The 15,457-nt window shown below is 37.3% G+C and overlaps 1 protein-coding gene across 3 annotated transcripts in view; it reads right to left on the bottom strand.

Annotated features, from left to right (window-relative positions):
• LOC138317770 (amyloid-beta precursor-like protein) overlaps positions 1 to 15,457 on the bottom strand; it is a 39,645-nt gene that overhangs the window by 15,506 nt on the left and 8,682 nt on the right. For all 3 annotated transcript variants that reach the window (XM_069259655.1, XM_069259654.1, XM_069259656.1), the window contains exons 3-4: positions 14,949 to 15,072; positions 12,700 to 12,918 (exon numbers count right to left, since the gene is read on the bottom strand). In XM_069259655.1, the coding sequence (XP_069115756.1) occupies positions 12,700 to 12,918; positions 14,949 to 15,072 (343 nt within the window). The remainder of the gene's footprint in view (positions 1 to 12,699; positions 12,919 to 14,948; positions 15,073 to 15,457) is intronic.

Genomic DNA, 15,457 nt, shown 5'->3' on the forward strand with positions numbered 1-15,457 from the left:
GACATTCTGATCTATGAGAGCCGCTGATGGAACAGCATTAATATTGCTTTATTTTAGCCTTACTGTCTCGAGGGATGCGACCAACAATTCACATCAATTCAACAGTATTTCATTACAAAACCGTTAGTTCAGGAATTGGAAAATCTAATTTACATTAATCAGTACAACAGGTAAAGGGAAATAGAAGAAAGAATTTTCACAGATTTCGCTAACATACTTGTATAATTTGTTATACAATTTTTCTCTGCAGAAAAAAAATCAATATGGTTGCATGAGCAGCACGAGTGTGACAGGACCATGGAGACTGAGTGCATCAACTCACATATGGTAATCCATACTGTCCTTTACACTCAATTAGCCTAGAGACTGGCGGACACAGGGTCGAACTGTTATTTCTCTCTCTCGGTACGAATGATTCCAGTGGTGACTCAAATGATTTAAGTCAAGGCACACTGCGTACCACATAAACATACTTCAGTAATTTGTACAGTTATGGTCACTGTTCAAAAGCAAAAGGTAACCCCGAGATACTGAACTGGTAAATTTTAGGGGACTGATTGGGCTTAACCAAGCTCCTATTCACTTCCAATGGTAGTCACAGACTAATGGTACATGTATAACGTCAACAAAGTTGACTTATTATGTTGCAAGTGTGAAATGTAAGTGTATTTTGGAAGACTGCAGTATGTTCCAATTGTTTCTATTTGAAGTAACGCAAACACAATTTATAGTACTATCTCAATAAAGCATATACAGCCTAAGACACCAAACAGCACACCCCACAAGTCACATTATACTGACAAGTCAGGCACCCATGCAGTCGTCCAATTACCTCGTTAGGATTAGGACAGTTCAAGATGAGTAAACTAAAACTGTCGCCAGAGTGGCCAATTAATACCCCCTGCTGCAAAAATATAGTAATAAGTCAATGAATAGGAGCCATTGCAGAACCCTATATACGTAGTTTACTCACTTCTCCTATATGTCAGGATTCTGTGTACCTGATTTTACCGGAAAACCTTATTCTAGTATACATAACCCCCCCCCCCCCCCTAACTACTAAACTTCGTTGCAGGGGGTATAAATATGAACACAGCTATTATCATGTGCAGACTATAATAATTGCTTTTATATCCATATCTGCAATGGCTTCGTATCTTAGTAATTCTCTGAAACGTAAGAGTAGAAAGAATGACAATATAGACAGTATATTGTGAGTAAAAATCATCTATAATTCATGTACATGGCAAGGAAAAGACGGAGAATAAATAACCAATCATCTATCGTCCTACATCATAGAGCCGCTTTAGTTTTTTCCTGGCAAATTGCCAATTTGAAGAATCTGAATAGTTCTCTATGTAGTTCGGGCTTAACTGGTCGATATCTCATTAACCCGGAGACTGTGCACCATTCTATTACACTCAGAATGTACACAGTCCTCCCTAAAAACACTTGTACAGAACTATAGTATTATCTTAGAAATATTTTTTAGATGTTGTAACTTTTCTGTTGTACTGAGCAGGATGGTCATTGAATCGATGTAAGTTAACAATTCTATCTACATTCTGACGATAGACGGCCAGCTGCCTTATATAGAGCTGTGTATGGGATCTGAAGAGTATTGTAAGGAAAATCAATAGGCCTTAGGTACATCCCCACTCGGTAACACAGAGAAAATACAGACATTTAGCCGTCCCTCTTGATCATAAACACGTCCAATTTGTACAATTTCATTAGGGTATTCTACTTAAATACACTTGGTTTACACAAATTGATTTGGAGGATCAATTTAATTCTTTTCAATGAAGAATGTAATGTGAAGATAGTTTTTATAAGCATATACATACTAGGTATTAATATGATTTAAAAAGGAGTAGACTTTCCTGTGATATATACATTATGAACCTACCTAGGGTGCTTAGTTATCTTTAACATGTATTTTAATAAAGTCATCAGTTGGAAATAAAAGCCTGCCTTATACACAAATTAGAGTCCTAAAGTCTTGTACATTCATAGAGTTATGTCCCCTTATTACTGAAAACATTCATTGATTTTGTCCAATTTCAACCTTTTCATTCACAGAATCAAAAGAAAAAATTGTCCTTTCAGTTCTTTTTCATTAAATGAAGTTAAATTATCTTTCCTTATCATCTAGAACATTTTAGAGTCATCTCCCTTTTTCTTCCAACTTTTTCCTTTCAGTTCTTTATCATTACATGGAGTTATGGTAAATTATCTTTCCTTATCATCTAGAGTCATCTCCCTTTTTCTTCCAACTTATTCATCAAGTTTATGAGGTAAATAGTTGATGCAGTAATGTTCCCTTGTGCCAAAATAAAACCAGCTATTCCAGACCATTTGCTTCTTCTGTATCTATAACATTTTGTTGGTAACTAATATCCATGGTAACAGGACTGACCATCTAAGCAGTGATCACCTAGACTTTCTGACTCAGACAGGCTGTTATATCTGACTGTGTCAGACAGGCAGTTGAATATAAATGTACTGGACTTTTAATACATTACTAATGGTAAGATATTTAGCCCATTATAATATAACATATAGTCTAGCTGTGTTTTCTTCATTTGTTGTACCTCTCTGAAGGCTTCTGAGGAAATGAAGCAAGGCGGCCATAGGGGCTAAACAACACTTAATTGGATATTTCACAATAATAACTTGTGGAGATTCCAACGACTTGCTTATATATACCAGGCAAATTGAATAAAAGAATGATTGGGATTCACCAGAAACAAATGATCTCCCCTTGCTTGAGAAATCTACTGCGAGACTCTGGATTGATCTTCATTTTTGCTGATGGAATACATGCATCAATAAAGCAGTTTGATCAACTGCAGCATAAAAACTTTTTTTTTTTTTTTAGGTGAGGTGAAGTAAGAAAGCCAATATTGTTTCTTGTAACACTGATTATGAACATGAAACATTCAATCTGGTCATTGCTGATGTCTATAGAGCTGGGTAACCACGTGAATATGCATCAAAGAGTGGTGCAGGGCAGAGACATGGTCAAATCAGTCGATGAGATGATTAATTCAGCTGTGTGCATGCAGAGACTCTGTAATCAAGAAAGACAATCTACTTGTCTGGTTTGAAGATGCTCTTTATGTCTGTCAGACATATAATGGTGTAGGGTCTCCTGGAATCTTACCTAACAATCAATCACACCACCAAATACTCAAGATTTTCAATGTGTTGTAAAACAAATGCCTAGTACTATTAAATGTTCACCTAAAATTATGTTTATATGTTAACTATAACCCACTACCAATTCTACCAGATACAATATTAATTCAGGTCTGATCCAATTCTTCATAAAACATAAAATATTACTATGTTATCAATTGGAAATAATGACATTTCAAGTCAAGCAAGGGATTATACCAATCATTATCTAAATAAAGTTTCATATTTTCTAAAATACATTTAATACACAAAATTGGCAAAAACATGACACAGCATTATATGTGTAAATCAAGAAATTTGCTGAAACTGTATATGACTTTAATTTGCCCTGCCAGGCCTATATGGAGTCCTTATGTTTCTTTCTTCCCATTAATGCACTATCTCTGTGTATCAAGATATTTACATAATACAGGATAGAGTCGAGCGTTGCAGCAGTGGCTGATTTAGCTTCGTCAGCACATTTATAAGTGGGGCAGCTGATTGTCTATATCAAAGATTCAAAGAATACAAAGATAGGGTTTATCACAAATAGAAACTCTCATCCATAGGTCATAGCAATACTTCATCTAGGTTTTATAAATAGAGACACCACAATGGAACAGGCAGTCTTATAATATAAAAAAAATATCAATTTCAATCTTACTCTGATAATACTAGCCACAACATATGCCTCAAGGCTAGCAGAGACAACTTTCCTTTTGCGTGACTGATTGAAGCCAGTGGTCCCGAGTTTGATTCCATTTAGAGGCAGTGCATGAGTTTGTTTATCAGTATGACATTTTCTATTATCATTAGTGGAGATCATTTTAATTTCGACTGCACAAAACAGTAAATTTCAAAATATTTTAATCATTCCAAACCAGTTTTATACATATATTGTATGTGGAGACTTAATGGAAACTATTAACATATTACACATGTACATTATTTCCTTTTAACCTTTCTGCTTCACAGAGAATAAAAGCTTCCGAGATAAATCCAACGAAAGGATAACAGACTAGCTGACACAGAACAGATAGTAGGGAGCCAGGTCTAACTATCTACTATGAACTCGCCCTCCCTTTACACTGTAGTACAAAAGAAAAAGTGATGCAGTTTTCTGTTTCCTTGATAGTTTTCTGTTTCCTTGATAGTTTTCTGTTTCCTTGATAATTTTCTGTTTCCCATCAAGTTAATAAAATCTATAATTTAATCAAATTAACATTTGCCCAACAGATAAGGAAAAGGCCTCCGCCCATCTGAATGTAATAAGAACAATTGGTATTTCTGATCTACATGTACATGATTACATCCCCCCCCCCCAACCCTCGCCACTTCGGTTTATAAAATTCTTGCGATTTCAGCATCAAACTTATAAAATTCACTACCACCACCACCACAGTTGTTCTCCATTAGTCTATACACATTGAGGATTTGCTCTGTATAAAGGTGGTGTAAGTTAACTAATCTTTATGTTTGAGATGTGTACTAGGATTTCAACCACAAAGTGGCACTAGCTCTGTACAACTCTGTTAAATTATTCAGCACGGCAGACTGATGGCGGCCTACAACAGATCACATAGGAAGGCGTAGATCTACTCAGGTGTCATCATACCATACTTGATCACACAGACAGGTAGATCAGCAGGTAAAAACTACACAGGTGTCCTCGTACGACACAGGTACACTCCATATCCTGATTGGAAACAGGCACTTTATAGTGTTGTTTTACAGTCTTATTATCCGTTTAATTAACAAACATTTAATCCATGGAATAGTTTGAGTATTCTAAAGGAAAATCATATAATATTGCTTCACCTGATCAAATGTTAGTTCGTTGATGTGATTTGTGGATAACTTGGTCAGATCAGGTTTGGATATAATACCTGGTACCACATACATAAAAAAAAATCATTTGTTTTGAAACATGATTTTTTTTTATTAAATCTATATTATGACAAATATATACTAAATATATGTGTGTGTAAATATATATATAGATTCATCATTTGGTTTTATTAGTTTTACGTCCTATTAACAGCAAAAGTCATGTAAGGACGTGCCAGGTTTGTTAGTGGAGGAAAGTCACTGACCATCAGTCAGTACCTGGCAACTGCCCCACATGGGACTTGAACCTGCATCCCAGAGTTGAAGAGCTTGTGGCTTGCGATAATATGTCGGGATATCTTAACCACTTGGCCACTGCGGCTCCCTGATTCATCAGATACGGACCATATACAGAGGATATCAGAAATTTGCATGAATTTCAAATTAGTGTTTTACCTGTATAATGACTTACATAGCAACAATACACTTCAGTTTCCATAAAGTTGTAGAATGCCATCTCTCAGGTACAAAATGTCCTGTTTAGTTGTAATCAACTAAATTGTTAACCCAGACTAATTAGGTCAAAACTTTCTCAGATGAATCACTGCCCCAAGTTTGACATTGAAAGCTCAACATTTGCACTTATTTCCTCAAAGAAATTGTAAATAGGTAATTATTGGTCCAAATCCTGATAAGAATTATTGAAGTCCCTGATCAAACACCATATGCAGACAGAGTGATTCACAACCAGTACCTTTATACCAATAATGTATATGAGCTGCTGTGGCTGGGGTCATCTATAGTCTGGTACTATTGTCAGGTGGGATTACTGACACTCCCAAACAAATATTAGCTTGACAGAGTCGACAAAAAGAAATCAATAATGTTCACTTGACATCATCCATCTCAAACGGAAATAATTTGATTCAGAATAATTCTCTTTTATATATGTTTAATATGAAGGGAGCTTGAGTTGGCATTAGTTTCAGCCTCCATATAAAATCCTATCTACTAGATCACATCAATACTTAACACATCCAAAGTAATGAACCTAAAAAGAAAACTGAACGTAATTATAGCCATCCTCAGTACAACTTTATAATCTTCTGTAAACGCAGAAACAAAAACTGGTTTTTAACATCCATATTTAGACTACAAATATATTTTCATCTAGCTGTGAATACATGGAGTGTTGATTTAACGCAACTATTTTTTTTTTATTTGCAATGACCAACACTCAGCATCTGTAACCAAAAAAGACAAAAAGACTGCAGGTTCAATGTGGAGAAAATTCCACAACATATTTACATTTTCACAATATATATCGTATGCAGATTGGTATAGCATTTGTGTCAACGTAAAAGATGAAGGCACTAGTTCTCTTGCTCTACCCATCGATTCTTCCTGTCCCAAACCTAACAGCTAACCGTATAACTGCAGGCATCATCAATGATGTTTTTTGTTCTCTGTATATGTTTAAATGATGTAAGTGTAGTCATGGCGACACAGTGTGTGTGTCTCGTGACTCAGTTCCTGTTGGAACATCGTTCAATATATTGATCGTCAGTGAGTGGAACTTTATGGCTTCTAAATTCTATACCATGTGACAGGACTCGTACATTCTCAGACTCGGCCTGTACAGCAGTATAACTGAGTGATACCCATACATTCTCAGACTCGGCCTGTTCAGCAGTATAACTAAGTGATACTCGTACCATCTCAGACTCCCCCTGTACAGCCGTATAACTGAGTGATACTCGTATATTCTCAGACTCGGCCTGTACAGTGGTATAACTAAGTGATACTCGTACATTCTCAGACTCAGCCTGTACAGCCGTATAACAGAGTGATACTCGTACATTCTCAGACTCGGCCTGTACAGCCGTATAACTGAGTGATACCCATACATTCTCAGACTCGGCCTGTACAGCCATATAACTGATTGATACTCGTACATTCTCAGACTCAGCCTGTACAGCCATATAACTGTGTGATACTCGTACATTCTCAGACTCGGCCTGTACACAGTATAACTAAGTGATACCCGTACATTCTCAGACTTGGCCTGTACAGCGGTATAACTAAGTGATACTCGTACCATCTCAGACTCCCCCTGTACAGCCGTATAACTGAGTGATACCCGTACATTCTCAGACTCAGCCTGTACAGCGGTATAACTAAGTGATACTCGTACATTCTCAGACTCGGCCTGTACAGCGGTATAACTAAGTGATACACGTACATTCTCAGACTCGCCCTGTACAGAAGTATAACCAAGTTATACTCTTACATTCTCAGACTCAGCCTGTACAGAGGTATAATTAAGTGATACTCGTACATTCTCAGACTCAGCCTGTACAGCGGTATAACTAAGTGATACCCGTACATTCTCAGACTCAGTCTGTACAGAGGTATAACTAAGTGATACCCGTACATTCTCAGACTCGCCCTGTACAGAAGTATAACTAAATGATACCCGTACATTCTCAGACTTGGCCTGTACAGCCGTATAACTGAGTGATACTCGTACATTCTCAGACTCATCCTGTACACAGTATAACTGAGTGATACTCGTACATTCTCAGACTCATCCTGTACACAGTATAACTGAGTGATACTCGTACATTCTCAGACTCAGCCTGTACAGCCGTATAACTAAGTGATACCCGTACATTCTCAGACTCGGCCTGTACAGTCGTATAACTGAGTGATACTCGTACATTCTCAGACTCGGCCTGTAGAGAGGTATAACTGAGTGATAACTGTACATTCTCAGACTCGGCCTGTACAGCGGTATAACTAAGTGATACACGTACATTCTCAGACTCGGCCTGTACAGCGTAGTGATACGTACATTCAGACTCGGCTGTACAGCGGTATAACTAGTGATACACGTACATTCTCAGACTCGGCCTGTACAGCGTATAACTAAGTGATACCCGTACATTCTCAGACTCGGCCTGTACAGCGGTATAACTAAGTGATACCCGTACATTCTCAGACTCGGCCTGTACAGCGGTATAACTAAGTGATACCCGTACATTCTCAGACTCGGCCTGTACAGCAGTATAACTAAGTGATACCTGTACATTCTCAGACTCGGCCTGTACAGCGTATAACTGAGTGATACCCGTACATTCTCAGAGACGTGAAGCTCTCAGCTCGGCCTGTACAGCCGTATAACTGAGTGATGTCCTAGCCGTGTTATGGTACAAGATCAACTGACATAATGATCAACATTTTTGTTTCTGTTTTTTATTCTATTTTTTAACAATTATGTATTTTATAGTATAAATATCACAGCCATCCACAAATATAACATAATATATAATTTCTGTGATGTCGGGGCTGTAGATAAATAGTAGTTATAGGTATATGTAATGTGCCAGGTTTGGGTGGTAAAGGAAAGCCTGAGAATCAAGGAAGCTTGTATTAATAAAAATATGTGTGGCCAGATGATGACTGGATTATCTAATCATTGTTGTAGAATGCTGGAAATGCTAATCAATATGTGATCACCACAATTCATCTGATGCATCTTGCCCATTTCATAGTCTGACCCAGAGAAAGAAGGCTAAAGGAAAATAAGTAGCTTAACAAGTCTACACTATACCCCAGGGTGGTCAAGGCTACTACCATCTTACCCAGGGTAGTCAAGGCTATAGCCATCATATGTACCCCAGGGTAGTCAAGGCTACAGCCATCATATTCCGAAGGTGGTCAAGGCTACAGCCATCATACGTACCCAAGGGTAGTCAAGGCTACTACCACCTTACCCAGGGTAGTCAAGGCTATAGCCATCATATGTACCCCTGGGTAGTCAAGGCTACAGCCATCATATTCCGAAGGTGGTCAAGGCTACAGCCATCATACGTACCCCAGGGTGGTCAAGGCTACTACCATCTTACCCAGGGTAGTCAAGGCTACAGCCATCATACGTACCCCAGGGTGGTCAAGGCTACTACCATCTTACCCAGGGTAGTCAAGGCTATAGCCATCATATGTACCCCAGGGTAGTCAAGGCTACAGCCATCATATTCCGAAGGTGGTCAAGGCTACAGCCATCATACGTACCCCAGGGTAGTCAAGGCTACTACCACCTTACCCAGGGTATACGTAGTCAAGGCTATAGCAATCAGACGTACCCCAGGGTGGTCAAGGCTACTACCACCTTACCCAGGGTAGTCAAGGCTATAGCCATCATACGTACCCCAGGGTGGTCAAGACTACTACCACCTTACCAAGGGTAGTCAAGGCTATAGCCATCATACGTACCCCAGGGTAGTCAAGGCTATGGACATCATACCCATAGGTAGTCAAGCAAGGCTACGGCCACCTTACCCAGGGTAGTTAAGGCTACATCCATCATACCCCAGGGTAGTCAAGGCTACAGACATCATACCCCAAGGTGGTCAAGGCTACGGCCACCTTACCCAGAGTAGTCAAGGCTACGGACATCATACCCCAAGGTGGTCAAGGCAACGGCCACCTTACCCCAGAGTGGTCGAGGTGAAGGCCATCATAGTTCTGGGTGGTCAATGGCTCTGGGTACTCAAAGTGTAGGTCACCATGGCTCTGGGTACTCAAAGTGAAGGCCATCATACCCTAGGGTGGCCATGCATGGTGAAGGCCACCATAAGTCTGGGTAGTAAAAGTGAAGGCCACCATATCCCTGGGTGGTCATGGTGAAAGCCATCATAATTCTGGGTGGTCAAGGTGAAAGCCACCATAATTCTGGGTGGTCAAGGTGTAGGTCACCATAATTTGGGATGGTCAAGGTAAAGGCCACCATAATTCGGGGTGATCAAGGTGAAAGCCACCTGATTCTGGGTGGTCAAGGTGAAAGCCACCATAATTCTGGGTGGTCAAGGTGAAAGCCACCATAATTCTGGGTGGTCAAGGTGAAAGCCAACATAATTCTGGGTGGTCAATGTGAAGGCCACCATATCCCTGGGTGGTCAAGATGAAGGTGACCATATCCCTGGGTGTTCTATAGTAGCAGTCCAATGTTGGTTTGATTAGTTTGATGTCCTATTACAGCCAGGGTCATTTAAGGAAGCTTGACCCAGAAGACGGCCAATGGAAAAATGTAAAGATATCTTACTCACTTTGTCCTTTCTGGAACAGTAACAGGAATGACAGGACAAAAGCACAGACAATATATCTACTTAAAGGTGAAGCATTGGAATAGTATCTTAAGACCAAAATTTAACCTGATTGATAAGCTAGTAGACCTGGACTGAAAATTTCAAATAAACAGATGTTGGTTAGGACAAGTCATCCTTTCAGTTTAAGGAGATCTAAGAACCATTCTGAGTGAAGACACCAGTCTTCATACCCTTTATTGATGTATCGCAAACATCAGCATCCGAAATAAATATAAAAAGAGCCGGCATTGACGCATTACATAACCCGTGATTCACCCCGGCTGTGATGACACACAGATGTATTAACATGGCTGTATCAGCGTTGCCTGAATCAATACCACACTGCATCAGTGGAAATCCATGAACTTCCAAACATGGAGACTTCGAAGCGAATAGAAATACGCCTGCCAAAACCAGATTCTTCTCAACACAAAGCTGAACCTTTTTTTTCACAGTAGCACATGATTTCCCACCATGTTGAAATATTGCAGGCAATCAATAACTTTTACGTGATCTATTTATATCTAAACCTCTTGCTACGGGTATAAAAAATATACATCTCCATCATGAGTTCTGAACATCACATTTGGAATGCTAAACTTGTGGTGCTATCCATATGTAAGTCGAATACAATAAAAGTTTCATTAAAGATGCTGTGTCATATGCAACTTAATTGGGTAAACAAATTGATATAAAGGATACATATTTCTCATAAATAACATGTATGTGACCTTGATGTACATTTGCATCTAACAGGCAACCTAAAGCAAGCACTTTTGGTAGACAAAGATAGTAACAGTTACATTACTGTGATGAGGATGATGATGCCAGCACCACAGTAACAAATACCTTGATACTATATGTAGGTCACATGGAAATCTAGCTAGCTTTAGAAGTAAAATTTGGTAGCAAAGTAGAGATGTGGAGTGGTCCAATACAGAGAGCTGGAGACAGAGATGTAACACTATCGATTAGATTTTAACAAGTAAACAGGAATACTTTGTAAAGACATTTATATATATACCGGGATCCATATACAGGGATGTGATGTGATTCTATGGGAAAGCACAGGGTGGGACAGGACACAAGGAATGTGGATAACATAATGTCTCTCTATGGCCGAGGCATAAAAATGATTTCACATATCTACAATGTCATTTATATTGGCAAAGTGTTTGGTGTCTGGAACATCAACAATGAAAATTAAAATTCTATGATAAATATTCTAATGATAAACCACACATGTTTATAGAGATAGTTTAGTATCTCTTGTTCCTGTATTTACACTAACTACGGCAAAAACATGCAAATAATGGTATAGTTATTAAAAGAAATGATATATGAAGTTTATAAACCATGGTCTTTCATAAACACAGTAAGAGCCATCAACATGAAAATCCACTTATGAAATAGATTACATACTTCCGTCAAAACAACTAACATTAACAAACAGAATATCATTGAAGCCTATAACCGATGATATAAAACACTCTCCCTAATAAATCATGCTCCAGTGATTTTAAAGATGTTCCCATCCTGCGACCAGACTGATAGGAATTTACCTGTAAGATTTTTACCTGTGTCAGAGGTAAACTCAGTGCTGTGATGTAATGCCTTCTTGTACAATACAATGTATAGTGTTCAGGAATATCCCCTTACACATACAGAAACAGTCTTAACATCATCTGTCAAGTTGAATATACTACAACCCTGGCTGTTAATAGGATGTTAATCTATAATCAGCCATTGAGGCACAAACTTAAATTATGTACACGATAGTTGTAATGAAAACAATCAAGATTCCTTGTTCTACCGAATTAAAAGTAATGATACTTGGTTAAACTCAATTCAGGTTATAGTCTAAACTGAATCCCAAAAACAGAAATATGAAAAGCATTTTAAGTAATTGGGGGGGTGGTTGATTGGAGCTTTATGTAGTTTATCTTTTCTGATTTTTTTTTTAAATCTTAATTGTCCTATTTTCTTCTCAATAAACCCAAAAAATATTTTGGTTATTAAAATTAGATAAATTATCCAATCTTACATCAATTCATAGCTTAGTCAGGTGAACACTTTCTAAAAGGACTGAAAAAGATACACTTGTCAGAAAACCTAATATAATACTCATTAATACATTCAACATTTGTTCAATTTAGACAGACATTTTTTGTAACAAACCAACCACGAAAACAACGCATACTATAAAAAATAAGAAACTTTCAATTTATCAGTTTATAAAATATTTATTTTTCATATTGGACTCACTTGAATATTTTAGACAGCATTTATTCCTTTTAAGTTAACATCCCTCTTCATACCCTTAACCTCTTTTACCTCCTTTCCCCTTTTCTCATTATTCTTTCTTTTTCTTATCTTCCCCCCTGCCCCTTCTCATTAATGATAATTTAAAACAATGTAATTTCTAGTGTATGAGAGAGGAAAGTACCAGAATGGAAGGAAATAGGAGTAATTTACATGTATATGTGATAAGAGTATTTTTTGTTGAAACATTGTTTGGAAAAAAAAAAAAAGAAACATGACCTACCTGTGTTGGAGCGTTTGCAGCAGACATACTCGACACCAGAGAACAGGCCGATATTACAGGGAAGTAGCATAGAGAAGTCCTCTATGTACATGTTCTTGTCTCTACAGGTCATGTTGGCTTGTTCCTTCCAGAACTTGAACGGACGACAATCTTCATCCTTCAGATGCTCAAACTCACATCCCTGGGGCACAAGAAGGGCTTCGCTGGTGAAGACTCCAGCTGCACAAAGTAGTGAAAAGAGAATAAAACAATGATTCTGTGTTGCCTTCATCTTATATAAAATAAATTTTATATGCTGTCTATCAAATTCTGTTATAATTAGTGTGGCTGTCCTTGGACTATGACCTCCTGCTTTGAGATTGTCTTCTACCACAAACTTCGATCCACACCACAAATATCTTTCCCCAAATATGGCATTAATTGTCATCAGACAAATCTAAGGAATAGAAATCCTTTCAAAAACATTTGATGTCATCATCGTTTTATAATTTCCACAGCAGTATGGAGTATATAGTTGATTGACTCTCTATATCATATGTAGTTCAACAGGTTGATAACCAGACTTAAATTGAATACAAGTCAAAAAGTCCCAACAGGAAGCTAGAGTATCTGAAGTAGAATTTTGTGAAGTCTTTGTAAGTTCATTTTAATGAGTTCACAAGGAAGAACATCAAGGAACACCAGTAATCTAACGATTAAATTACCACAGCAATGTCATGAACTAATGCTACTAAAAATAGATTAGGCCTCATACATAATTTCTATATTAGGCAATAGGCATCATACATAATTTATATTTCCTAAAATATTTGTGTAATGAAAATTACCAGGTGCTTTCGATCGAGTGATATGTTTAAATACAAAACTCCCCTTGTAATTGTAACTTATTTGGGTTACCACTCCAAGCAGGTGCTTAATGAATGAGTTCTGGGCCACATTAAGGAATTCCTTAACTTAAAATTCTCTATAGGAATACATGACAAAAGTTCAGGATCCTTAAAATTTGTAATGCTTTCCTATGGAGAATTTTAAGTTAAGGAATTCCTTAAACGCAAGGAATGTTTGAGAAACTGGGCCCTGCTGAACTAGCAATACAAACTGTAACTTCCATCAAAATCTTTTATTTTGGAAAAAGAAATCATCTTAATGCTTAAAGATAGCTGTTAAAGGAAGTGTGTTGTGGATGATTCGAAGGCGATAAATCCAATTCTAGTTCAGATTTCATCCTAGTCTCTACAGTCTAATACTGAAGGAAGTGTTAACCTTGATATATTTTCAACACAAACCCTTAACAGGCACATGACAGGATACCTGTAATGCGTAACTACAGCATTGACATTAACATGCATTGGTGATTTAGCATTACACATTTTTTTTTCCAATTATTTATATTTTTATAGATCAGTTTGTCATGTTCTAATCTTTCAAATCGTACCTTCAAATCTTTCAAAGCGTACCAAAGTTTTATGAAGATGAAGCAACTATTTCTTTATTCAAAACTCAAATACAAGGTAACAAAATATGTTTAAACCTAATCAATTAATTTCTGAAAAAACTAGCATCCCCACTTCATAGCTCTTTACTCGTGACTAAAGTATCCTGCAATACCAGGTAAGTCACCAGGCGTCCACTTTGCTGATGAAGCAGCTCAGTCGTGCGTTTAAGTAACAAGACACTAACCTATTCCTTTAGAAATATTTGATGTAACTAACAAAGCTGTAGTGTTCCTTAGGGTAATAAATTTTCAGTCTTTCCACTTTGAAATGTAATAGTTGACCGCCTAATGCCTGCTTCGCTTGCTCCTATCTAAATATCTGACTTAGGTTAGGTGATGTATTATACAATTACTGAGATAAAAATAATCCAAAGAGGAACTTTTAAATAAGTAGATGTTCTTTAAGTATGTTTTATATTTTTTTTAAGTTCCACTCTCTCTTACCTATAGCCTGCCACCAAGATACAAAGTCAAGTGATAATACAATGCAATTGACAAAACATTTTCGATTTATGTTAAGATCTCAAGGTATTAATTTGTACATTAATGGACAGTTGTGATTCATTGATTATGTTTAAAAACCCTGGACATAAACAGTGTTGTTGTGTAATTGAAATTGGGTTTTTTTTAAACAATTTGACATATATAATAACCATAACTAGTTCCTTACAATCTCCCCCCCCCCTCCCCTCTCCCCCCTCCCCCCTATGCAGCCATACATGAATCCTATATTAGTAAATCTATTATGACTTACTCAGGCAGCTGTACACCTGGAAGTTACGATCTGTGTGAAGATGTCCGTACTTGTCTGGCCATGTGATTTCCACATCTTCAACAGGAACAATGTTCGTGATCTCAACACCGTTGGATTTGTAGACCTAAAGAGAAAGAGACCAGATATAAGAGCTGAGCAAAAGGTTTATATAAGCAAATAAGCAGAGGAGATGTAAAATTCATACCAAAACCCTCATGTTGTAACACAAAGATAAAGAAGGAAAAACTGAGACCAGAGAATTTTATGCAAAATATAACAGTCTTTGGCAATAAAAGAATGGCACAACTGATTTTCATTGATTTGTGATTGGCTTATTAATTAGCCAGGAAACAAAAAAGATATTTTTTTCAATAATCAGACAAAGATTTCTTCATAAAGTTTATAATTTTATTTCACTTACTAAATGTAATCAATATGCACTCTTGTCTTCTACCTTCTTAATTACATGTATATATATATCACAAACTGTAGTATATGTACCATGACTG

Source organism: Argopecten irradians, chromosome 3 (assembly GCF_041381155.1).
Source record: "Argopecten irradians isolate NY chromosome 3, Ai_NY, whole genome shotgun sequence".
Taxonomy (NCBI): Eukaryota; Metazoa; Mollusca; class Bivalvia; order Pectinida; family Pectinidae; genus Argopecten; species Argopecten irradians.